This window comes from Callorhinchus milii, unplaced genomic scaffold (assembly GCF_018977255.1).
Source record: "Callorhinchus milii isolate IMCB2004 unplaced genomic scaffold, IMCB_Cmil_1.0 Scaffold2, whole genome shotgun sequence".
NCBI lineage: Eukaryota > Metazoa > Chordata > Chondrichthyes > Chimaeriformes > Callorhinchidae > Callorhinchus > Callorhinchus milii.
This window is the reverse complement of record NW_024704743.1, coordinates 52,339,045-52,365,673: the sequence shown is the minus strand read 5'-3', so window position 1 is coordinate 52,365,673 and position 26,629 is coordinate 52,339,045. Positions and strand designations below refer to the sequence as shown.

The window sequence follows — 26,629 nt, the reverse complement described above, 5'->3', positions numbered from 1 at the left end:
TTTGCAAAATCGGACTTGGAATTTTGCTAGTTCCTGTTTTTTGATGCAACAAAGACAGGGGTAGGATTAGGAAAATGTTAATAACTTTATTTAATTTGGGTCAAATTTCATGAATATTCTATGATATTGTCATATATGCTCTGCTCTTTAATAATAAAGCAACTGATCTAAAATTGATACGACGGTGACATTATCACAGGTCAAAGGACATAGAAAACATCAAAATTCAGTTGATAGCACTTTTATTAGGTATTAATAATCCTTGCATTTGATATAGCGCCTTATGACATATTTGAGACTTCTCATTAATATTATCAATAACATAAACAGTCAACTATATTCACCAAAAGTAACAATATTACTTGTTATATACGTGCTAAATGTTCATTCATTGCCATATTCGGATTCATCAGAAGAAGAAACTGTTGTTTTCTTCATTAGTATTGTGGGATTTGTTAACCTTCAAACCAATTGATCATGCATTCACCATCCAGTAGTCTCAAAGCATATTAACATGGATCAAGCAGAACAGGAAAGCAAGTCTGGTTTCTTCCACGTACAGGCAACATAGTGCGACCATTTGGTTTTCTGTATCAAAATTGAATAAGCTGGAGGCAGAAGGCTAGAGTCAGCACTTTTCATCTTCTCTAAACATTTATTCTGACTTGTTGGAGCATGTTTTTCCCTGAAAATAGTATATCACACTTATGGCCAGAGCGGCTCTGATTGCGAATTCATGTTGCATTTTGGGATCGCGGAAGCGGCGTATGCGAGAAATCAACTTCACTGTTGAGTAAACCTCTAGGAAAAGCAGCTGAGGTTGAAAGGTCTTTTTCTGTTTATTCCGACCTCCTCAAAGATAATAGACAAAACCTAACAGAAGAAAATATAAAAATTCTTCTCATGTTAAAATTTAACCAGCACTAAAGTTTTGGATGAGAATTTTTTGTTTGTTTCTGTGAAAATTTGATTTTGAACATTGTAATTTCTCTGCATACAGTGTTGAAACTACACTTGTTCAGTTTTTATTAAAGAAAACATTAATAAATATCTTTTCCAATAATCTTGGATGTGTTATTTCTTCATGATTAGTTTTCAAAAATAAAAAGAGAAAAAATGTAGATTAGCAACAAAATGCGTCTCTCAACAGCACCAATCCACCCCCACAATTTTCCCGCAAAATTTAGCAAATCCTCTGCAAGTTCCTGCAAGATTTGTAAAGTGCTCCACAATTTTTTTGGCAAATAAATGCGCACTTTTTTATTGGCTCAGCCGTTCACCAATAATTGATGTAGATATGGCAACTTGGTATTCATCAGCTAGGAACAACAATAATGATGTCTTGAAAGTTCCTGAATGAAGGGTGCTATGAAAACCTTTAGGTCGTTTTTGTTTAGGTCCAGTAACCTGTAGGTCATTAATTATGGACAGATTCTGCAAAACTGTACAGGATGGTACAACTAATAATAATCCTTGCATTTGATTATAGTGCCTTATCACATCTTCTAGACGTCCCAAATCGCTTCACAGAATCTATTGTAAAGTAGATTGACTGTGTATTTTGTGGGCAAAACGCAGCAGCCAGTTGCGCACAGCAGTAACTAAGGTCAATTAAGTCTGCCTAATTCATATTTTACACGGATTTTTGTATTGAAATCCACCTTCAAACCTTTTGCAATCAGACGGAACAATAACATAAAACATAGCTGTTGGACTCGAGCCTTATAACTGAGTGCCAAGTGAAAGCATTTGTTATTCCACAGGAAAAAACAAACACCAAGGACACTTCCTAAAGATTTTTTTTTGCACACAGTTAGGTAAACTACTTAAACTTATATTGGCTATTTGGCCAGAAAAGAGAAATATCAATGTCAATTTGGTTCAGTTGCATTCTCACCTCTGAGACAGGTTAAGAGTCCAAGCTAGTTTCTCTTAAACCAATGCCCAAGTCCTGCATTGTTAGATGAAGACATAAAAAGTGTACAAAACTCCTGGTTGACCTATAACTAAGCCTTCAGAGGACCCACCTCACAACTCAAGAAGTGACCCTGCACAAGTACATGGTCTCTCTAATTCCAGATATTTCAAAATGCAATTAATCATATCTACAGTTCATTCTGTACCTGTCCGAGATTCTTTGCAAACAGATAAATTAAATGCATGCCACTGAAGTGAAGTGTTACTCTGATAAGACACCATACTGTTGCCCCATCTCGACGTAGGTAACTAGAGAATGAAGTGTCTGAACAATATTTTGCAAAATATATAGAAATATAGTATTTAATATAATATTGTGTATACTCAAACGCAGACTCTGAAAATCAATGTGATTTTGCATCCACCAATTTAATCATTTCTTTTTTGTGAAAAATACACAGAAAGATGGTATTTAATACATAATATTGTGTGTGAATATATATGGATATACACACACACACATATGTCTTTATATTATAATTTTCACAAAATACTTTAATCTCTAGTTTTTTGGACAGGAAAACAAAACATTTAAAGTAATCAAACCTTAGTACAGAGATGAAATAAACGGAGAGAAAAATGCGATGATAATGCCTGGAAGAGGGAGAACAGCACTAAAAATTATGAAAATTAGAAAAATAAAAGTTGGATAAAGCAAAATATAGTTAAATACTCAAGTAGTTAAACAAAAAAATAAGATACGAAGCACCTTTTCCAATTTAAACAGATTTACTCCAATTCACTGACATAATAGCATCACGTCACCTACGTTATCTCATTCAGATATTAATTGCTACTCAATCTTGAGCCGTACAACTATAGATCAAAACTTTAAACCTATTTTTGGTATTCTTACAGTTGTGTATCCACATAGAAACAAATTTTCTGCACGAGAAATGGGTAATGTTCAGCTCATTGTTTCTCTGCCACACAATGAGAAATAAAATTTAAAAATGGTTAAAATGCATCCTGTATCTAACCTCAGACATGTATCCTTGCCAACCAGAAAAATTAAAGTAAAAATCAAAATGGCATAAATCATTGTACTATACTATAAGTCAGTGTGGTCCAAATGCTGGCCCGTGGCAGTGATTTTATCCGGACTGGCGAGAAGAAGCGCTGGGAGCGGAAATAATACCAGCGGTTGCTGCAGGACCGAGGACAGACACCGAGTCACGTGCACTGCAGTTTCCTCATATAAAGTTCCCTTTTTCCAAAGTGAAAAACCTTTCTATGTCCTTCATTCTACCTCCCTCCCTACCTCCACTCAGAAAAAGTCTGTTTTCTTTTCAAATAGTGTCATGGATTTTTAACATCCACCTGAACAGGCAAATTGGTTTAACGTCTTGTTCAAAATACGGCACCTTCGACAATGTAGAACCCACAACTTTCTGACTCAGAGGCTAGAGTGATACCACTATGCCAGGCTGACATATGTAGATAGGCATCTCAAAGAGAGGCTTGAAGGGGTACGAGGATAAAATTGGGCGAAGGAATTGAAACAATTTCTTGCCTCTGTGAGCTGGTGCAATTTGATAGATCGAAGGGCCTCCTTTTGCCCTGTAGATTTCTAGATTTCTAAATTGTAACTTGGTGAATTGCAACTTAAAATACCTTTGTAAATTCCAGATACAGTGTATTTCAAATTAATTGAAGCTTGATTTGGTCTGTTTTACCAATCCCATTTACCAGCCCATTCCCTCTGCTTGGCTGGCCTGCTTCACAACCCCGCCCGACTCACCCCAGCATTGTGGTCAGGACTTCAGCCTTTGTTCCCTCATCCTCTGGTATTCCTCCTGGAATCCCTTCACCTCACCCTTTTCTTGTCTCCTTCATGGCGCATCTCAAGACCTTCCTCTTTGACTGTGCCTTCAATAATCTTCCCACCCCATCCCCCTTGCTCCCACCCCTTTTGAATCCAACTCCAGCTTGAGTCAAACCCTTAACTGTCCAGCACCTTGGGATGACCTCCCGATGTGAAAGGCGCTGAACAAATGTTATTGTTTTTCAACAATGTTAATAAATTGTACAATATTGTTGAAACAATGGTTTTTGCAACAAAACAGAAGTTGCTGGGAACACTTAGCAGGTCAGGCAGCATCTATGAAGAAAGGAAAGTGAGTCAACGTTTCGGGTCCACGACCTTTCGTCAGAACGGGGCATGTTGGGAGGGAGAGGCTTTTAAGGACTGACAGAGAAGGGGGAGGCAGAGCAAGGAAGACAAAGGAGAAAATGGTGTAAAGGACCAAGGATGATGGGTTAAAGAGGTGTTAATGATGCAAAACAAAGGGTAAAGGGCAATTGCAACAAAACAGGGGAAAAGAAGTGTTAATAATGCAAAATGGGAGTGGTGGAAAATTGCAGGCACACCAGAGAGTGAAAAGGTGTGTTTAGGACCCAGATGACGTGGTAATGGTCACAGAAGAGGGGGAAGTTGAGCTGTTATGGTCTGAAATGATTGAAATTAAAGATTATTTGATGCAGGAATTATCAAGAATGCAGGAAGACAAACAAGGTAGTAGAATGCGCAGATAGTTGGCGAATGAACTTTAATGTAGGAAAATGCTAAGTAATTCCCTTCAAGTCAAATAATTAAAACAGGAAAGAACATGCCCATCGAACATCAGCTGAAGTATACACCCGTCATAGATGTGGCAATGTGATTTTATAATCAGACAACAATTAATATTGTGGATATCAGTCAAAAATCAAAGATCTATGGAGGTATAGTATTAATCAACTACAAGCTACTGTACTAAATTACTTAAAATTTAATTTTGCACCCAACCCCCATTTAGGATATTAATAAATATGTTTTGATGGAACTTTTTTAATGCTAACATTCATGATTCAGCATCAGATCACTTTCTTTCTCTTTAACAAGTTTTATTGAAGACTATAAGTAAAAATAGTTAATACCAACCATATGGATACTAGATTTAAATTATATTGTTTCCCATAAATTGCTTCACTGTCAAAATTACTTCATTATCACAAAAGGATTAATCTTGAAGGACTATCTGATTACAAAAGTACTCCATCACATCAAGTCTCTCAGCGAGCAGGTACATCATTAAGCAACCACAAACAAAACTCTCCACACATTTTTCTTCAGTTTTAACAGCGTTTGACTACATTGATTTTTAAAAAATAATATGACTAGGAATATTTTCCTGTGACTAAGAGGTAAATCACAAGTGAATCAGTCTGAGTCAACGTACCTCACCTGTTGTTTTATGAATTATTCAACCCAACAATTCAATAATGGTTAAAAAAGAAAAACAGGTCAGTAAAGTATCAGCTGTGCAATGAGTCAATTCTGGTTACGTAAATGAGTTGCAAAGCTCACTGAATGAACTGTTCATTGTGAAGTAAAGAGGTGTCTTGTGTTCAACCCATTTCCCTCATTGACCATTACACCCAAGTTTCATGTATCAGCCAATTCTTCAAAATATGATGCGCCCAATGTTGATGCTATTTTACATCAGAAATTTATTTGGTACAGACATTAACCCAAGCTATCTTGCAGTACTTTGATTCATACAATATTTTGACCTGAATCTAGTGTGTAGGCAGGGAGAAGAAAATCAAGAGGTACAATCTTTATTTTACAAATGACAATACAGATCAAAACATATTCTATGGAATGGAACACCTTTAATTTATGAAAAAGTAACACATGTAATTGTTAGTACTGTATCTGCAAATATGATTGTGGAGTCCTGTAGCTCAGTGGTTAGAGCGCTCGCCTTGCAAGCGAGACACCTGAGTTCAGTTCCAGGCAGGGCGAAACCTTGGGCAAGTTTCCTTACTCCACACACCTAATAATAATCCCTCCAAAACAAAACAATAATAAGTTGGTCATTTTCAATCCACGACTGTTTGTGGGACACTGCTATGCGCAATTAGCTGCCGCGTTTCACCCACAAATATACGGTCAATTCACTTTACAGCATATTCTGTGAAGCGCTTTGAGACGCCTAGAAGACATGAAAAGCGCTATATCAAATGCAAGGATTATTATTATTATGATGTATCATAAGAAAGCTTCAGATGAAGAAGGCCATCAGCCCATTTGAACTCATGCTTCCAGAATATCTACCCTAGCATCCATCCCATCACAGCATTAGCTGTGTTTTTTTGAATGAGTTCAATGTTCTGGTCTCAAACACCCTCCCAGGTAACCTGTTCTAGTCAATCACCTTCTGGGTAAACAAATGCTTCCTGATGTCAGTCCTGAAATTTCCCTAAACCTGGGTTCTCTTGTTCTGTTGTCTCTGAAAGTATTATTCTGGGTTTAATTTTTCAAACTCATATGTTGCCACAAAATAGTACAACTTTAATTTAGCAAGACTTGGCTCAGTTATCATTCTTACCTCTGTGCAAAAAGGTTCCAACAGGACTTGAGCTCTCCATCCAGACAGACACTTCAATGCTGAATGGTGGCATATTGCATTGTTAGATGTGCTGCCTTTCAGATGTCTTGTTAAATCAAGATCCTGTCTACCTTTTGAAGTGAACGTTTAAAGGTCCCATTAATCATCAATGCAAGGACATTTTGAGTTGATTGGTTCCCTCTGCAACGCTATCCCGAAGACCTCACCTCCTCCCTTGTTCAAAGCCCCTCTCAAGACCTTCTTCTTTGACCATGCCTTTTATCATTTTCCCACGTCCACCTCTCTCAACTTCAACCCCCCAGCTCGGGTGCAAACCCTTGACTGTCCAGCACCTTGCAATGATCTCCCAATGTGAAAGGCGCTATATAAATGCATTTTGTTTTTCGGTGTGAGCTGTCGTCTCATACCTATTGCTGCTGAAATCCTCACAAATACTTTCATCACCCCTCTAACTCAATTTCTCCAACGCACTGATCAAGTCCAATGGTGGTCTGCCCAGCTTGACCATTAACATAGAATCATACAGCACAGAAAAAGGTCATTCGGCCCATTGCGTCTGTGCTGGCTCTTAAAAGAGCAATCCAACTCAACCCCACTGGCCCGCTTTCTCTCTACAGCCCTGCAATCCTGTCCTCCCCAAATACCCATCTACTTCCTTCTTAAAAGTTGTTATTGAATCGACTTCCACTACCATTTCAGGTAACGCATTCCAGATCCAAACAACTCACTGGGTGAAAATTTTTCCTAACCTCCCCTCTGTTTCTTTTAACAACTATCTTAAATTGGTGTCCTTGGGTTACTGACCCACATGCCAGTGGAAACAGTTTTTCCCAGTTCAACCTATCAAATCCTCTCATGATCTTGAAAACCTCTATTAAATCCCCTCTTAATCTTCTCTGCTTTAGGGAGAATAATCCTAGTTTTACTAACCTCTCCTTATAACTAAGGTGCTTCATTCCTGGTACCATCCTGGTAAACCTCCTTTGCATCCTCTCCAATGCCCTAACATCTTCCCTAATGTGCGGTGCCCAGAAATGAACTCAGTACTCCAACTGAGGCCTAACCAGCATTTTATAAATATTCAACATAACCTCCTGACTTTTGAATTCTATGCCCCTATTTATAAAACCTAGTGTCCCGTATGCTTTTTTAACAGCTTTATCTACCTGTCCTGCCACTTTCAGAGATTTGTTTATGTGGATCCTCAGGTCTCTCTGCTCATTTGCCCCCATTAAGATTGTACCATCTATCTTATATTGCCTCTCCTCATTCTTCCTACCAAAATGCAACACTTTGCATTTCTCCACATTAAACCTCATCTGCCACCTTTCTGCCCATTTTACCAACGTGTAAGTCCTCTTGGAGTCTGGTACTATCCTCCCTCACCACAGTCTCTTTAATACTATGGGCTTATATTTTGTTTATAAGTCTCTTATGTGGCACTTTGTAAAATGCCTTTTGAAAATCTAGATAAACTACGTCTACTGCACTACCTTCATCTACCCTCTCAGTCACTTCATCAAAAAACTATTAGATTTGTGAGACACAATCTGCCTTTAACAAATCCATGTTTACTGTCCTTTATTAAACCATACTTTTCTTAGTGAGAATTTATATTGTTTATATTGTCCTGGATTATAGTCTCCAGAAGTTTCCTTACTACTGATGTTAGGTTGATTGGCTTGTAGTTATCCTTCTGCCCTTTTGTACAGGGGAGTAACATTTGCAACCTTCCAGTCCTCTGGCACCACTCCAGTGTTCAAAGAGGATTGAAAGATTGTGGCCAGAGCCTCCACTATTTCCACCCTTGCTTCCCTCAGTAACCTAGGATGCATCCTGTTCGAACCAGGTGACTTACTATGTTGAGAACCGACACCCTCTTTAGTACCACCTCTCTGTTGATTTTTATCATATCCAATTTCTGTTCACACGTCTGCGATATTGTGGTATTGGTTGCATCGTGTTCTTTTGTGAAGACAGTTGCAAAGTACTTATTTAGTACAACAGCCTCTGCCTCAACAAGATTTCCACTTGGGTCCCTAATTGGACCCACCCTACCTTTGACTAACCTTTTAATCTTGATATGCCTATAAAATACCTTATACCCTTTTATGTTTCCTGCTAATCTTTTCTTGTACAATCGCTTCGCCCTTCTTATTTTCCTTTTCCTCTGTACTTCCTATATTCTATTTGATTATCCTGTGTGTTTTGGACCTGACATTTGTCATAAGCCTCCTTTTTCTCTTTTATTTTAATCCCAATTTCCTCAGTGAGTCAGGGAGGTTTGACTGTCCTACCTTTCCCCTTTGTGGGTATTTGCTCTGTCCCTGAACTATCTCCTCCTTGAAGGTTTCCAATTGTTCGTTTGCTGTCTTACCTGCCAATCTTTCTTTCCAATCTATCTTGGCCAGATCCCTTTTCAGCTCATTGAAATTAGCCCACTTCCAGTTAAGTATCTTTACCTTTGATTAATTGTTGTCCTTTTCCATAACTATTCTAAACCTAATGAAACCTGTGATCACTGTTATCCAGATGCTTTCCTACTGAAACTTGCTCCACTTGCCCCACTTCATTTCCCAGAACTAAATCCAGCACTGCTTCCTTCCTCATTCGGGTGGAAACATGCTGATCCAGAAAGTTCTCCTGCACACATTTCAGGAATTCCTCCCCTTCCTTGCCCTTTACATTGTATGTTTACCAGTCTATGTTAGGATAATTGAAATCCCCTATTATCACTACTATATTGGTGTTGCATCTCCCTGAAATCTGCTTGCAGATTTGCTCATCTATCTCCTTCCCACTATTTGGAGGTCCATAGTAAATACCTAACAGAGTAACAGCTCCTTTTCTGCTCCGTAACTCTAACCAAATAGATTCAGTTTTTGGACCCTCTAATACATCGTCCTTTTTCAGGACCGTGACCCAAATGAGTTTTGCCACCCCTCCACCTTTTTTCCCTTCCCTATCCCTCCTGAATAGGTTGTAGCCAGGAATATTTAGCTCCCGTTCCTGTCCTTGCTTGAGCCAGGTCTCCGTAATTGACCCATGTGGCAACTTGAACCTGCAGTTCACCAAGCTTATTGGTCACGCTCCGTGCATTTACACACATGCACTCCAATACCGGCTTAGTCCAACTGATTAAAAACTCCGCCACCCCATCATTCAATCTTTTAGCACTGAACACAGATCCACACACTTGCTTACAAATCATTTCATGGTCTGGTTCTAACCTACTTACACACATCCTCTACCTGCTCCATTCACTCAGCCAGCTCGGGTGAATTGACTTCTGCACGTCCCTCAATCCCACCACTCCATCAGCATGGTTTCAGCCACTGTGACCCAAACCTCTGGAACGCCCTGCCTTAAGCTGTCTGCCTTGCCACTTCTTTGCCCGTCTTCAGACCTGCACCTGAAGACGTTCCTCTTTGACCACACCTACAGTCATCTCTTCTTTCTTCCTGTTTCAGCGTCAAACTACACCATTTTTAGGTGCTCCAAGACGCCATCCTGTGTGAAAGGTGCTATATTTATCAAATACATCAAATCCTGATAATAAAACACTGGCTTAGATTTATTTTATCATGTATTTATCATTTAGTTCATCACTCAGTTTATAACATATAAAGTCCCATTCTACACATTCCTGGAGGACTCATGTCTACACAGTCACATTGGATATAGTCACTGAGCTCTATTCCCTTGGAATGATGATATATCAGGAGTTTACTGTAAATGCATGTTGTTCTAATAATGCTCAAGATAAATTGTTCATTCATTTCATAACTGTTGGTGGGACTTTTCTGTGCAGGATATTGCTGTGTTGCGTTTGCTAACAAAAAGTCATTACACTTGAAGTGCTTTGATGGTATGCCATTTTAATATCAAATGCAAGTTTTTTTTAAATTATAATTTAACAGTACACAATAAGGTGTGTTCAACACATTTGGCTTCCTGTACTGAGTTTTCAGTAATGTTAATCAGGATACAGTTGCACCCTGAGATCTAGCACTATATCGGCATATTAGTTAAATTGTTTGAGAAACCAAGAAGCTATATTAACACTGTAAAGATGGTCGAATGATTTTTGCTTCTCGGAATTGAAGAGGATGGCTCTCCAAAAAATAAACGTTCATACGAATTGTGCGCAATTGTCCACAGTAATTCAATGAAAAATGTGACAAAACTGAGCCTGCGGGAACAAAAAAACTAAAATTTTACACTATCTACTTACAAACTAAATAAACTTTAGGAGCAATAATTTGTGGCAGAAAATCCAAAGCACTACATTATTTAGACTATCTGCACAGTAAACAAAATATTCTCCAAAGAATTATGTTTTTCAGCTCAAAGTAAAGCATCATGATCGAAATGTTATTATTTTCCAATTACTATTACAGGTAACATGGGGCAGTAGACATCTGTCAGCAGGGTAACAAAGTAATGCTGTTTTTGAAGGGGTGTGATGATAATGTTTTCAATGTCATTATTGGAACACGTAATGCTCTTGACAAATACATTTCTATTAAAGTGGCTTTTATCCATCTTCACCAAACTGTAAAGCTAAATGACAAAAATCAGATTAAAATAATAGTAACATAATAAACTTTGCATTTGATATAGCATGTTTTCACATGTCTGGATGTCTCAAAACTGCTTTACAGAATTCTATTGTAAAGTGGACTGTATTTGTAAGCAAATGTGGCAGCCAATTTGACCAAGGCAGTGACCCACAAATAATGAATCTCCAATTTGATTCAGGGGATTGTTGTCCAGAACAAAGAGAGAGACTCCCTTCTCTTCATGCAGTTCCACGGAATCTTTTAACATCCACCGAAATAGGCAGACGGGACCTTGTTTTATCATTTCACCCGAAGCATGGCATCTCCCACAATGTTGTTCTCCCCCAGCACTACACTAGTGTCAGCCTAGACCAGGTATCTCCAACCAGTTAAGGTGGCGCTCTCACGTATGATCAAAAGGATAAAGGAAGAAGCAATAGAACTGCTTCGTTATTGAGTCATATTGAAAATGAAGCCAAATGTACAAAGTATTTAATGTATCTGGAAATAAAAATATAAACTTTAATGTTTAAACTGCAGTAAATATCACTCCTGTCGCTTGTTTTTACTGAGCATGTGCGAGACACCACCAAGTGGCGATCAACTGGTTGACGACACCTGACCTAGACTGTGAATTGAAAACCCCTCCCGACATGGAGTTTCAAACCACAATCTCTAACACAGAGATGAGAATGCTACCATTAACTGAGCCAGGCTGCAATTTCAATAAGTGGTTTTGATGTTAGCCATAGAGCTACATGCTTAGAATAGCTCCAAAACCAATACTATTGCAGAATTAAATTATGATTCTTTTCCCCCATAAGATTGAGGTCTGGAAGATCTGAACTCAAATCATGTTGGTCCGAAATCCAAAGCTCAATTGGAGTAAATCCCTTATTAAACAAAATGTATTGTACATGCACAGAAATTATTTACTATCTCCATCTATAAATGTGCCTTAATTCTGGACTAATGCAGCCTACGTTATTCTACATAAGGCTTGTTTTTTTTCCGCACAAGTAAAATTCTCTCCCTCCATCTCTTTACATACTTCAGGCTGTATAATATTGTCTTTCAGTACCTCACTATTTAGACTATCTGTGCAGTAGGAAGTCTCTACTATCAGGTCAAATAAACAAAGAAAGCCATTTATAACCCTGCTTCTCGATCTTGCCACACTAGTCCTCCCAGATACCATAGGCATTCCTATGAAAACATTTCTTGAAATGTTTGCAAGCCCCAAACTGCTGATGATTTGACACTAACTCACTCACAGAAAACATAATGGTGACTGACAGTGCGCTCTTCAGAAATTTAGGCATACATAAGCGTGCTAAGTTCTTTTCTCTATATTCAGTCTATGTAATAACTAACTACCAGTGTTTCATGCTGATACAGAGCGACAGTATGCAGTGTTCCATTCCATGATTACTGATCCAGTTTGATGAGTTTTGTAGGAACATAATTCATTCATCCAAAAAATATATTTCCTCAGTCCTTTAATTCTCTCTTACCTACTAATTATAAGCACTGGAGCTTCGGAACAACCCAGTCTGGAAGGTTGCTGCTTTCTAATATGTATTAACTTTAAAATACATTTAGTAAGAGTGCACCATAATTGCAATGCCTTTTTCACTTCTGGATGATATCGTTTTTTGACTGTATATGGGGAGATCATCCGAGCTACAAAAATATTTTGGCATAAGAACAATTGAGAATTGAAGAGGTCAGACAAACTTTCATCTGGCCAGATAAAAGAGGACCTTCCATATGGCTACTGTCAATATCACTCCATTAATGGTCAACAGGGAGATACATTTCTGTGAGGCAGAGAATGTGTTATTTTAATAATGCGATTTTTGCATAATACTCCATCTAGTGACTTGACAAAGAACTGTTACAACATTAACAATAAAGGTAGGGCAAGTATGAACGCGAACAAGCTTGCAACCATCTGATTGTGAGGTGATTGCTCTAAGCTACAGATTTGCCAGGACAGGACTAAAGAAAGGTATTTCACAAACACAGTTATTTAAATAAATTTCATGAATAGTCAATTCACTTTACAGTATATTCTGTGAAGTGCTTTGAGATGTCTCAACAACAGGATAAAGTACTATATCAAATGCACGAATTGTTATTAGTATTATCTATACTAATCTATACATTGTGGAGTCCTGTAGCGCAGTGGTTAGAGCATTTGTTTAGCGAGCGAGAGACCTGGGTTTGATTCCCAGCAGGGCGAAATATTGGGCAAGTTTCCTTACTCTATACGCCTTGTTTACCAAACAGTAAGTAGGAACCCGGTTGTTGGTCGATTGGTGGATCGCTTTCCTGGGGATAATAATCCTTCAAAAAAACAATAATTTGGTCACTCAATCCATTACTATTTGTGGGACACTGCTGTGTGCAATTGGCTGCTGCGTTCAATTCACATTACAGTATATTCTGTGAAGCGCTTTGAGATGTCTCGAAGACATGAAAAGCGCTATATCAAATGCAATGATTATTGTTATTATTAATAAAGATAAACTGTGTGCGTTTCCGCCAATAACCAATTAACGTAAAGGCATTTTTTTGTTCGGAGATCTCCTTTTGTTGGTGAGCTCTATTTGTAAAATGCTTTAATTAAACCTCAAAATATGAGGTATGCATAGTATTCTGCAACAAAGTAGCGACAGAGGAAAGCACGCACCCTTCTAGAGATACATCTATACTAATATCTTCTGCAACAAATGTATGGGAATTTTTTGGGTTGTCACAGGAGCTATAGTGCTCCCAACCAGTTCTCCCACCAAGTCTTCCCATTCAGTCCCCCCACAGGAGTCCTCCCAATAGACCATTTTCTTAATCTTAAGGGAAGATGCCTAAGAAGCGAAGATCAAGCCTTTCAAGGTCAAATAAAAATGCAAGACAAAAGAGAGAAGGTCGATTAAATGAAACTGAACAACAGCATTGGTGGACTTCAATACTGAAGGCGTGCAACAACACGCAAAGTTAATTGCCCAGTCAAAGAACAGCACGCAGGTCCTCCCAGTTGAGTACAGATAAAGACGAAATGTCTGTCAATCTTTATTCAATATTGGATCCTTTGGTTCCAAGCGAAGCTGCAACGGGTACAGCTTGTTATTATTATTATAAACAAAAGTTGCTTTGGAAATGAACAAAACTAAAGAAAATGTTTTTGTATAATTGTCTACCGTCAGCCTTCAACAATGTCCTCTGTATTCCCTACGCAAGAAATAAGACATAAGTGCATCACCAGTTGCTGAATCTCTCCTCTGATGCACTAGTTGCAACTCTTAGGCCTCATATTCAGTGCTACACCATGCACAAAACCACCTACATAACCATTAACATCTGTTCATGTTTAATGTAATCTGTTCATGTTCATGTATCGTTTAATAAGTCAAGCATTTTAACTATAGTACTTTATTACATTTGGTAGTCAATGAAAGTACCCTTCAATATAAGTATTTCCTGAACGTGCAGAAAGCCCGTGACTCACGATTTCTTCTCCACTCGTTTATCTAAACGTAATTCATTGTTATAAATCAATAAGGTGGTCCATTGCCATAGCTCAAAGCAGCATGCTTGGGCCAATGAAACTGAATACTGCAAGAAACTCATGGCTTGTATTTCCCCTTGATGCACTAAACAAAACAATGACAAGCCTCACGCATCCAGCAATCTGGCGTTAAAGTAACTGAACTACAACATTCGTATTGCACTAGCTTCGCCATCAATTACAAACACAGTACACCAAGGAGAATTAACTCTTTAGTATTTTCATTCTTCCGAGTTGAGCACATCCTGAACGTGTTGCCTGTGATCCGCCGCTCGAGGCTACAAGAAGTTGATCGTGAAAACCGTGGGCATTCCAAGAGAAATAGAAGCTACAACTGGAAACGTCCCTCAGAGATACTGAAAGACGGTTCATGTCCCTTCCCGAGTTGCAGCGAATCGGAAACTGGTTACTGTGCCACGACTATCTGCATTTCTGCTCGGACTCGGTGTAATACTAGCACGGTTAATCCTGGGCTGGTTATCCCACGCCTCCGTTACCTTCGGCTCCTGTCACACGTGTTTCGTTTGTTTAAAAAAAAACTGTCTGTCTGGCCGTCCACGACATAGATCAATAAATATCCGTGCGCCAGAGAGTGCAAATATACAATCCAACTCACGACACCTAAGCATTGCACATGCCGGGAGCCAGTGGAAATGCGCACATTCCCGCGAAACAACAAGTCGCTACGTTTGCTGTGCGTGTGACGCGGGGTCTGCGAGACCCCAAACTATCACCAGGAATGGGGAATATCCAGAAATGGGGAGGGAAGGAGAGAAGAAAGTGAATGGAAAGAGAGAGAGCGGGAGAGAGAGAGAGAGAAACGGGAGGGGAGGAGAGAGAAGAGGTAGTTAGTTCCCTTTCCAGTCAGGTGAGTGTCAACATCCCTGACCGACGAGGCCTACTGTTCCCGTACCTCAACCGAATTCAAGGGAGGAGGAGGAGGAAGAGGGGCGGTTATATAGAGAGGAAGAAGAGAGGAACGACGGCTTCGACTGGAAGCGTTTGCCATCGTTAAAGGCGAACTCGCGCAAACCGGGGAGTGCACCTCCATCAGACCCAGGGAGCCCGGCCTCCCTGCCCTGCCTGCCCTGCCCCGCCTGCCCGCCCCTTACCTTGGCTTTCTCGGGCGCTGACAGGCGGATGTCATGTACAAAGGGGTTCCTGACCGGGGGAAGCCGAGCGCTCTCCTTCTCATCCCCGCCGCCGCCGCCGCCATCATCACCTCCTCCCGTTGTTGTTGCTGCTGCAGCTGTTGTTGTTGTTGCTTCCGCCGGACACCGTTTCCTCCCCGACATCCTCATGGTGTGATAGTCGCTGCACTGACGGGCACCCGGGCCGACACGGGCGGCGCCGAGAGAGGGTAGACGAGACGACGAGGAGGAGAGGTAGTCCGCTGGACACGCTTTAGCAGCGAGGGGTCCCCCAAACTAAAGATTGCCCGTGTCTTGCGTGCGTGTGTGTGTGTGTGTGTTGTGTGTCGGCGGCGAGCGTCGCAGCTCTGCCCGGCCAACCGCCTCTCCCCGTCCTCCCCCTAATGTGAGCCTCTCTCCAGCCGCCCTCCCCCGCGCCTAGCAACGCCGCCCCTCCGCCAGCCAGCGCGCGCATGCGCGAGCCAGCGAACGAGCGAGCGAGCGAGGCCACCCAGCGCACGCGATCCGCGGACCCAACTGTCACACGTCCCCTCCTCGGGGGGGGGGGGGGGTCAGAAAGCCTCTCGCGCGGGGGTAACGCGCGCGCGATGCGTCCTGCTCAGCCGGGTCATGTCAGTGCGTACGCGCGCGCGGGTGCGCGCTCGCTCGCTCGCACCCAGGATCTCCCAACCTCTTCCCTTCCCCCCCACCCGCTTCCCCCCCGTCATCATCTCGGCGCACGCGCTCCTGTGTGTTTCTCGCCCCTCGGTTGGGGCGCGCATTGATTGTGATGTCATCATCAACCCCGGGAGGTGAGCGCGTGGCCACTGTTGCTGCTGCTGCCGCCGCCGCCTTTGCATCTGTCTGTCTGGTCTCTCTTCCCAAACAACAGCCACCACAACCCCCCCCCCCCCCCCCCACCCCACGCATTCACGCTTCCCCCTTTCCCAGAACTGAAGCAGAACAGATTTAAAGGGGGAAAAAAAATCATGTTTTTTTTGGGGTGGGAAAGAAAGTAAATTTAACGGAAGCTTTCCTGAGCTCTTAACTAACCTCCTGTGCTCTCATGAATAATATCTCATAATACTGTGTATAGTTTGCGACTCGACATGTCAAGCGACTGCCAGGATGGCGGAAGGCAAACCAGATCCACCTTGGTCTTTCGCTCGGCCAGTTCTTATGTTCTTAAGCCTCACGCCATACGCGGTGCATTGGATTGGAAATGTATGACTCGTGCGCTCTCACAACACAATTTAAGGGAGTGTTCATTTCTCTCTTGACATTAGGAACCGTTTGCCTATTGAGCACAATCACAATTTTTTTTAGCCCTTAAAAATAGCGAGCTTTCAATGAAATTGCACACCGCACTTCATTCAATGTATTAGGCACACTATTGCTTAAAGCAATTGGGTTGGGGGTGGGGGAGCGACATCAACAGTGTTTGGTGGTTGCTCCATCCCCCAAACTGCATGGAAAGTGCTTGTAAATCATGAACAGCAGCTCAGTGCTGTAGACTTCCCTTGAGAGATCTGAAAAAAATTGAACCGCAAGTAATAATTTGTTGTACACTAGGTCAGCAGGATCTACAAATTATGAATGATATGTCCTAAAAAGCCCCACTGAAGCATAAGGAATAATGTATAAAGCAGGGCAGTAAATGGAAAAAACAGCAGATATACAGTCAATTCACTTTACAGTATATTCTGTGAAGGGCTTTCAGACGTCTAGAAGACGTGATGAGGTGCTATTTCAAATGCAAGGATTATTATACAAATTGTAATGAGCACGTATTGAAAAGAAAGTGAATGTTGTAAAGTAAGGATTTTTAAAATTAATTTCTCAATCTGAATTTTGTTTCTGTGATAAAATGAAATAGTTTCATAATGTAAAGGCGCAGAGGATAAAATGTGACCAGCTCAGCTATGCTCACTCCAGAAGATGTAGACACTGTTGAGGAAGTACAAACAAGATGAGCATTTGCTGAGGAGGTATAAAATTGCTGGGAGGTGGAGACAGGACAGAACACGCAAAAAAGAGGTTCAACAGGCTCTTTAATAGATGCATGGTACACCTACTTTCAAAAGGAGGACAGAAGATTGGAGTACCAATAACTAAAAGTAACTTACCTCCATTCAGATGACATTGGAAAGAGGTGTATTCGATATATCTGTGTACAAAGCTGTGCCATCTCCATTCTTTTATTGTCCCCAAAGGAAGATTAATTGTGCAAAAACAAAGCAAGGGTGTGAAATAGCAGTCTGTCACTAAATATTTTAATTTAAAATTTGGCTCAGTAACAGCACTCTGAGTCAGAAGATTGTGGGTTCAAGCCCCACGTTGGGACACGGAATTACGTGGTCGAAACTGACACTCCAATGCAATGCTGAAGGTGTATTGCATTGTCTGAGGTGACGTCCTTTGGATAAGAAGTTAAACCAAAGTCCTGTCTGTCTGTTTTGATAGAGGTTAAAGATCCCATGGCACCATTCAAAAAGATTTATTCCTGGTGTCCTGGCCAACCATCCTCCAAATAAAATTGGTCACTCAACTCATGGCTGTTTGTGGTACATTGCTGGCTTCCACATTCTACATTATACAGTCAATCCTCTTTACAGTATATCCTGTGAAGCACTTTGAGGTGTCTTGATGACGTGATAAGGTGTTATGTGGAGTCCTGCAGCATATTGGTTAGGGCACTCACCGCGCAAGCAAGAGGACCTGGATTCGATTCCTGGCTAGGACGAAACGTCTCTGGTTACCTTGCAGTAAGTAGGAACCCAGTTGTTATTCAATTGGCAGATAGCTTTTCCGGGGGTAATAATCCCTTCAAAAATAATATAAAAATAATAATAATCTGGTCATTCAATCCATGATTGTTTGTGGGACACTGCTGTGCGCAATTGACTGCTGTGACCAAATAATCATTATTTTTTAACAAATATTTTGAAGGGATTATTACCCTTGGAAAGAGATTCACTTAATCGATGAGCAACTGGGTTGACTAGCAACTGGGTTTCCTACCAACTGCTAAGTAAACAGAGGCGTGTGGAGTAAGGAAACTTGCCTAAGGTTTCGCCCCACCCGGGAATCGAACCCAGGTCCTCTCGTTTGTGAGGGGAGTGCTCTAACCAATCTGCTACAGGACTCCACATTTATTAGGTTGGGAATAAATAATAATAATAAATATATATATTATATAGCTTACATACCTCTTCCTATTAAAAGGAGGGATAAAACCTGCTTGCAGCTGGATGATTAGATCCCCTGGTACCTGTTTCCTTGACTGTCCTGGATGTTATGCAGGCAGTGACTGTTGAGGTTATGTAGTGAGTGGGCTGACGGTACGAGAGTTCATCTTTAAATCTTCCCACAACTCCTCCCCACCCTACCGACCTACCAACCCGGCCTCTCCCTTCATTCAGCGAACAGTGGTCTGCTTCATGTTCCCCGTCCTATTTGCACCACCATTGGCGCGTAAGCCATCTGACCACCCCCCCACTCAACACCCTCGGAACTCCTCCCAGAGTCCCTCTGACATGCTCCCTCCTCCTCTGTGTTCAAAGCCCTCCTCAATATTACTGCTTGATCACGCTTTCGCTTGTCTTGCCTACACCCTCACCTCTCATCCCGCAACTTGGGTGCTCAGCCAGCAATGTGAGGCTCTTTGAGATGTCCTGACATGAATGGTGTTATCAAATGCAAGGATTATTTTCAATGGAAATTGTATTCTATTTTTTCAGGTTCATAGGTCCTCTATCTAATCTATTCTACTGCTGTTGTGGTAATAGTTAAAATGTGTACTCTTCATGAAACTCACAAAATCAAGACTGACCTGAAGTTAATAATTACATTGTTGATGTGCCTTCTTAGAATGCAGCAGAGATCCTCCTTTTATTTGATGGTCTGATGGTCCTGTCCACCTTGAGATCTCAGGTAAGTGTTAAGGAACCCCACCTGATGCTACTGCTTTGGATTATATTCCTTCCTTATCCAAATTAATTCCAAAAAATCTAACTCATTCACTACTTTGTTGTATATAAAATGTTGCTGCTGCAGTTTAATCACTATTTTTATGCTGACAACATTGCATTTTTAATTAATCACAATCTTAAAGTGTTCTGGATGTTTGGTTTCCTTAAAGGCCCAATGTACATTTAATTATTGTCAATAACCTTAATAACCTAAGTGAAAATAGCAATGCTCCAAAGATTCATCTTTTGGTTTGATTTTTAACATTCACATCTACACTATCGCCAAAATTAGAAAATGCAAAAATGTTGGCCTTGCGATGTGCAATGTTTTCCATTTGCTCTCTATTTATATGCCGTTCCAAACATTCACAAAGGAGATACGTCATACTGTACCAGATCCCCAAAGGAGATATGGTTTTAAATCAATAAGCCACATGTTCATAATTGAATTATTGGATCTCTTGGGGCTCAGCAGTGTGGTCTATGTAATCGGAGCTCAGATTGTGTTCTCTTACAATATTCTTTTCAATTTCTAAGCTTGACAATACATTTTTTGGAGAAAAACAAATCACAACAACACTTGCATTTACATAACGCCTTTCACGTGGGGTGAATGTCTCAAGGTTCTGGACAATTGAGGGTTTGCACTGAGCTGGGAAGGGGTTTCGGGATGGAGTTCCAGAGAGTGGGAGCAGAAAGGCTGAAGACCCAACTACCGATGGTGGAGTGGGCAGAGAGGGGGGACATGAAACAGGCCAGTGCCTGGCAAGCGGACAGACCAAGCGGGTTTGTGGGGTTTTAGAAGGTCACAGAGGTAGAGTGGAGCAACACCATGAGGCTATAAAAGTGAGGATGAGGATCTTGAACTCAATCCTCTGGGAGATGGAGAGCCAGTGGAGTCGAGTGAGGATGGCGGTGATAAGCTTGTGGGAAAGGACACAAGCCGCAGAGTTCTGAATGGTCTGCAGTTTTGTAGGGAGCACTACGAGATGCTAACCTGAATGAAGGGTGCTACATCAATGCAAGTTGTTGTTGTTGGAAGGAAGAGTTGTTGGAAGAGCAGAGTTAGCGTAGCCAATCCTGGTCATGACAAAAGCATGGTTAAGAGCCTTGGTGGCCTGAGGGGAGAGGTAGTAGACGAGGCGGGCAATGTATGAAAGTGGAGGAAATCTAAAGGCATAGATGTGAGGTTTAAAGGACAATTGAGATTCGAACAAGACATAGTTTAATAATAATAACTCTTGCATTGTTATAGTGCTTATCACATCTTCAAGACAGCTCAAAGCGCTTCACAGAATATACTGTAAAGTGAATTGACTGTATATTTTGTGGGCAAACAGTTCCACACTAGCACTGTGAGGTGGAGCGTGCATCCATGTAGATTGATGCTGTGAGGTGAGAAGGCATTGATGCGATCCAAGCAGGAGAGCCTGTGTCTTGTTGACATTCAACTGGAGAGAATTAGCTCTCATCCAGGACTTGATGTCCAATAGATAATTGGTCAGGACAGCAGTGGTCCTGGAATTGAGGGTGGATGCCAAGGGAATAGAGTTGGGTGCCATCTGTGTACATGTGGAAGTTAACCCAATGCTTGTGGATGACATCACCAAGTGGATGTATGTGAATATTAAAGAGAAAGGACCGAGGATAGTGTCCTGAGAAACACCACACTCCACACATGATGGTGTGGGGGCAGGAGGAGGAGCTGTTGGAAGATACAAAGTGGAGACATTGATCACAGATGGAGTGAATGTCATTTATTTTTAAATATATATTTTTAAAAAACAAAATTTGCAAATATTGTAAATAATGGTGGAATTATGGTTCATGATTTGGTATGCCCTTGGTGTGGTGTAGAAAATGGAAGCAATGTATTGCACATCAGGCAGAGTCACCATATCATTTGGAAGGAGTTGCTTTATCCATCCAGGAAGATCTCAAGCGTATTGCTATCTGATGACCAACTTTTGACTATCTTGAGTTTTGGAAGGGGGAAGAAGAATGAAGGCAGGATCCAGACTGGTTCTGAGGTGAAACATCTGGTGAATGGAGAGTGAAGCCATTTAGGTGTCAGCCAGGTTCAGTTGGTAGCACTCTTGCCTCTGAATCAGGAGATTTTTTTTTGCAAGAAAATTGAAGTAACTAGGTTTAATTTTCAATCAGCCACTTGGTACTCTCCGTCTTGCCTTGTGCCTCGTACAACCTCAATAGTGGCAGCGTGGGAAGCGACAAGGAAGAGAACGGGAGGAGGAGGTATGATGCAGTGTGGAGAGCAGCCATCGGACCTGGGTGCTAATTGGGTGGGGAGAAGCTGCCCCAGGCCCACCTGTAGCTATGCCCTTGATGTGGGCTGAATGGATATAATGATAATAATTCTTGCATTTGATATAGCACCTTATCACGTCTTCGAGATGTCTCAAAGCGCTTCACAGAATAATAATAATTCTTGCATTTGATATAGTGCTTTTCACATCTTCTAGACGTTTCAAAGCGCTTCACAGAATATGCTGTAAAGTGAATTGACTGTATATTTGTGGGTGAAATGCGGCAGCTAATTATGCATAGTAGTGTCCCACAACAAAATTATTATTATCTTTTTTTTAAGGAATTATCATCCCTGGAAAAGTGATCCGCCAATCGACTAACAACCGGGTTCCTACTTACTGCTCTAACCGCTGAACTACAGGACTCCACAACAGTGCACAGTGTGCTTAAACCACATACACACTAAATAGTATACTCTGTGAAGCGCTTTGAGACATCTTGAAGACGTGATAAGACGATATATCAAATGTAAGGATTATTATTATTTATTATTAAATAAGAAACGTACCAGCAAAGATAGGTAGTCTTAAAATAAAGTTCTGTGATATGAGTTTGCTAATGTGGGGGAGAAATTTCTTAGCGTTTCAGAGAGGCAGAATTTGGCAAATTCTTAATTACTGTCTTGATTTCTGTGAGTCCTTTAAAAACTGTAGGAAACTGACTTTGAATTTAAAACTCAATTAAACTATTTGCCAAATTTGGCTACGATCTGAAATGCTAAGAAAATAGAGTCATTCTAGACCTAGGTGGAATTTTTCCCCAGTGGTGTCAGGCAACACAATTATTAGTGCTGTTGGCTTTGGGCCAGAGGTTATTAGTCAAGCATTACCTAGGGATTTGGGCTTGTGTATAATATGAAATCTCAATGAAGTGTTCAGGAAAGATTGCACTGTTGAATGCACTGTCCTTGAGATGATATATAAAGGTGTCAACTTTTACTGGTTCATGATATAAAGAGTACAGGATCATTTCAGTTAAATTATTCCCAAGATAAAGCATCTCAGAAGATTTTTTTCCTTTTGGAGTCCAATGTTTAGCAAATTATACATTACAATTTACATTTATGAAGCACCTTTCACATCAGAAGGACGTCTCAAAGTGCTTCAACTGTAGAATGTATTGCTATACCTCCCTTACCGTCATATACAGGTATGCAAATACAATCGTGGTAAAGTTTTTTTTGTTTTCCGAGGTTGTTTATAGCATAATGTCAGAAATGATATTAGCTGACTCTATCCAGTGCCCTGAAGCTCATCAATTTGTAGAGTGTAAATAGTAAATGCACCGTTCAAGGACAAGGGAAATTGATTGTTTTGCTATTAATATTTGTGACAGGAAGAAAACAATGAATATTTAACATAAAATTGAAGCTTAATATTATGTTAAATATTTAAATTAGAGACTTAATTTTAAATCGTCTCATTTTACAACAGTAAAAGTATGCAGGAATAATAAATAATTGTTATTAGCTGAGATATATTTTTCAAAACAAATCTATACTTGACAATACATCAGGATTTTCGTTTCATTTTCTGAATTGACTGAATTTCTTGCAAACCTAAGAAACATTTTAATCAGAAACTGGTATATTGGGATGCGTGAATACTGTATGAAAGTGTTGAATTCCATTAATATTTAACAAGTGAACCAACTACATAACTAAATAATATGATGGACCAAGGTTGAACATTTATGGCTCTCAGGACTGTATCTCTCTTTTCCTTTCTATTCATACAAATACTCATGTTAGTGCAGATCAGCTACTGTGTTTGTCTACATAACAACGTTCTTATTTTATGAAGTGCTTTCAAGTGTTTATTTTACTTGAAAGGCTTTATATAGATGTACGTTCTTGTTATTGATGCTTTCAATATTTTTATAAAATATGTTTTTTTTAGCCTTGTACACAATGATAATATACAATGTTTTCTAGAGTTGTTTTCATGCGCATACGCTTATTTGTCGGAACATTTGCACCAGTTGAGTTCAACAATAGATAGTCAATAGATCAATAAATCACATTCACTTTATATAATATGTATATATATATTTGCTTGTGATGTGTGTGGGGGGTGGGTTGGAAATTTTATCTTCTTTCCTGATGATACTGACTTGTGCTGAGTACGGTTCCATGCCCCGCAGCAGCCCTCCATGACGTATTCTAGTGTTGGTGATTGTAAGCAAGATATTTGATAGCTAAACCCAATCCTGTCATCAGCCCAGATCTTCACATTCACACTCTTTAGCAGGGATCATTGAATAGATTAGGCAGAACAAGAGCTGTAGAATATAGAAATTTACAGCACAGAAGGAGACCCTCCAGCCCAGGGAACAGAAACCCTATTTTATTTTTCCCTCCCCTAAACAAGTAGCATGAAGGCCAACTGTAGCTAACTCAGTGTAGATTAGGTGTTTGTTGTGGTCAGTGTGATTTACCTACTAAACCACCACGAGAGAAAAGACCAGTATTTATATTATGTATCTGTATGCGTAAATTAAAAATGTGCCATTTGTCTGTGTGACAGATAGGTTTCGATTTATCTTTCAAATGTGTTTTGATTGTTAGCCTGGCCTCCTACAATATTACCGCTACCCTGAAAAACATTATAGAATGACCTTAGTAATTCACAGGAGACGGGATTACCACAGTGAATCGTAGCAGCAATAGTCGAAAAGCTGCAATTTCAGACGGCTTAAAAGCAAGCTGGTCATGCACTGAAGCCAAAATCTTGCTATTTGTAAGATTTATTTTTAACCCCTTCATCCCATTTTAAGTTATTTTGTTTCATTAAATCCCTTTGCAGCACACTTTAGACATCAGATAAGAAGCCAGTCAACAGACCTCTGCTTGTGAAACTCTGTAATGAGATGCATATATGTGCAGAACAGCAACCTACTCCGTAGCCTAAGGCTACTCCTTTTGTATGTTGTCTGCTTCCTTCTAAAGAGATATGTGCCTGATTCATGGGTAACAACAACAACTTGGACTAATATAGTGCTCTCCACCAGGGTAGTGTCTCAGAGCGCTTAACAATGGCAGAGACTGAGCTGGGCGGGGGGGGAGGGGGGGCACAAGTGACCATAAGCAAATGGTCGAAAAGGAAGGTTTTCAGGCAGGCCTTGATAAACGGAAGAGAGGGGGCAAGGCGGAGGCATTGAGGGAAAGTCTTCCAGAGTTTCTGGGCGTAGTGGAGGCCGGTTCCAGTCGAGTGGAGGTGCCAGGTGGTATATTGGGGAGTGAGGAGGTCAGAGAGGTAGGGGTGCCCGGGAGCGAATGGATTTGAACAATTAGTGTGAGGATCTTGAAGTCAATTGGTTTGGTGATGGAGAGCCAGTGGAGCCTGGTCAGAACTGGTGAGATGGGGGTACGGAGTTTGGTCCGGGTCAGTATGGGGCAGCAGAGTTCTGAATGAGCTGGATTTTTTGAATGGTGGAGCTGGGGAAACCGGCGAGGAGTGCGTTTGAGTAATCCAGGCAGGAGGTGACAAACGCATGCACAAGGGTTTTGGCTGCATTTGGGGTAAGGTACAGTCGGAGACGGGCAATGTGGCGGAGGTGGAGGAAGGAGGACCTGGTCAGGGACCGATGTGGGGGAGGAAGGACAGCTGGGGGTCAAACCTGACACCTAGATTGTGCAAGCGCTGTCTCTTACGCTGTGGGCAGTATGAAAACCAGACTGCAGGGGCTCGAGGAAGAAGTGGAGGGAGAGGTGTGACTGAAGTTGACCTGCAACAATGCATTCCAGGACTATGGCAAGGAAGGGTAGGTTGGAAATGGGATGGTAGTGTAAGAGATTAGAGGGATTGAGGGTGAGTTTTTTGAAGAGGGGTGTGATAACAACGGTTTTCAGGGGGAGTGAAACAGAGCCTGAGGATAGAGACCGGTTGACCGTGTCAGCCAGCATTGGGGAGAGGAGGGGGAATTGAGTGACCAGCAGCTGGATGGGAAGGGAGTCGAGGCAGCAGGTGGTGAACTTCATGTGGGTGATTGTGGTTGAGAGGGAGGAGGGAGAAATGGGGGCAAAGGAGTGTAAGGAGAGGGAAGTGCCAGGAGCCGTGGCAGAGGGAGAAGGCAGTGTGGATGGTCTGGGTGGGGAGGAAGGCGACATGGGGGGGAGACGATGCAGCCAAGTGGATGTTTTCAATCTTTGAGGTGAAGAAGTCTAGGATCTCTTTGCACTTGACGTTTGATGTGAGGATAGAGGGTCTTGAGGGGGTGCACGGAGTAGGTGATGGACAGTGGAAAACAGTGTCTTTGAGTTATTTTTGGCCTGCAGGATGACTTTGGAGTAAAAGTCAGATTTGTCCTGTGAAAGGGAGAGGCAGTTAGTGCGGAGGTGCTGGAGCCACAGCTGGTGGTGAATCGTGAGGCTGGATTTCTGCCATCTGGGCTCGAACGTCCGGGTTTGGGTTTTAAGTGAGCGGAGATGACTGTTGTACCTACCTAGTGGGTAGGTTTGGAAATAGCCCTGGATTTCAGGGGAGCCAGAGAATTGAAGGTTGTGGAAAGTTGGTCATTCAGCAGCTTGACGGCTGCATCCGGATCGCTATGGGTGGAGGGCCAGAGGGAGAGGAGGTCCAAGGAAGAAGAGGTCCAAGGAAGAGAAGGCATTTGTGAGGGTCTCAGGGGGAAGCTTTTTCCGGGGGTAGAAAAAAATGATGGAGGGCTTGGAAGAGGAGAGGAGGATGTGGGAGGAGAG

At 41.3% G+C, this 26,629-nt stretch overlaps 1 protein-coding gene across 2 annotated transcripts in view; it reads right to left on the bottom strand.

The window, feature by feature from the left end:
* lpcat1 (lysophosphatidylcholine acyltransferase 1) overlaps window positions 1-15,962 on the bottom strand; it is a 97,257-nt gene extending 81,295 nt beyond the window's left edge. Inside the window, exon 1 of one of the 2 annotated variants that reach the window (XM_007903029.2) lies at window positions 15,617-15,962. In XM_007903029.2, the coding sequence (XP_007901220.2) occupies window positions 15,617-15,805 (189 nt within the window). In that variant the 5' untranslated portion in view covers window positions 15,806-15,962. The remainder of the gene's footprint in view (window positions 1-15,616) is intronic. The other variant, XM_042331728.1, reaches the window with a different exon arrangement.
* Window positions 15,963-26,629: the final 10,667 nt, after the last annotated feature.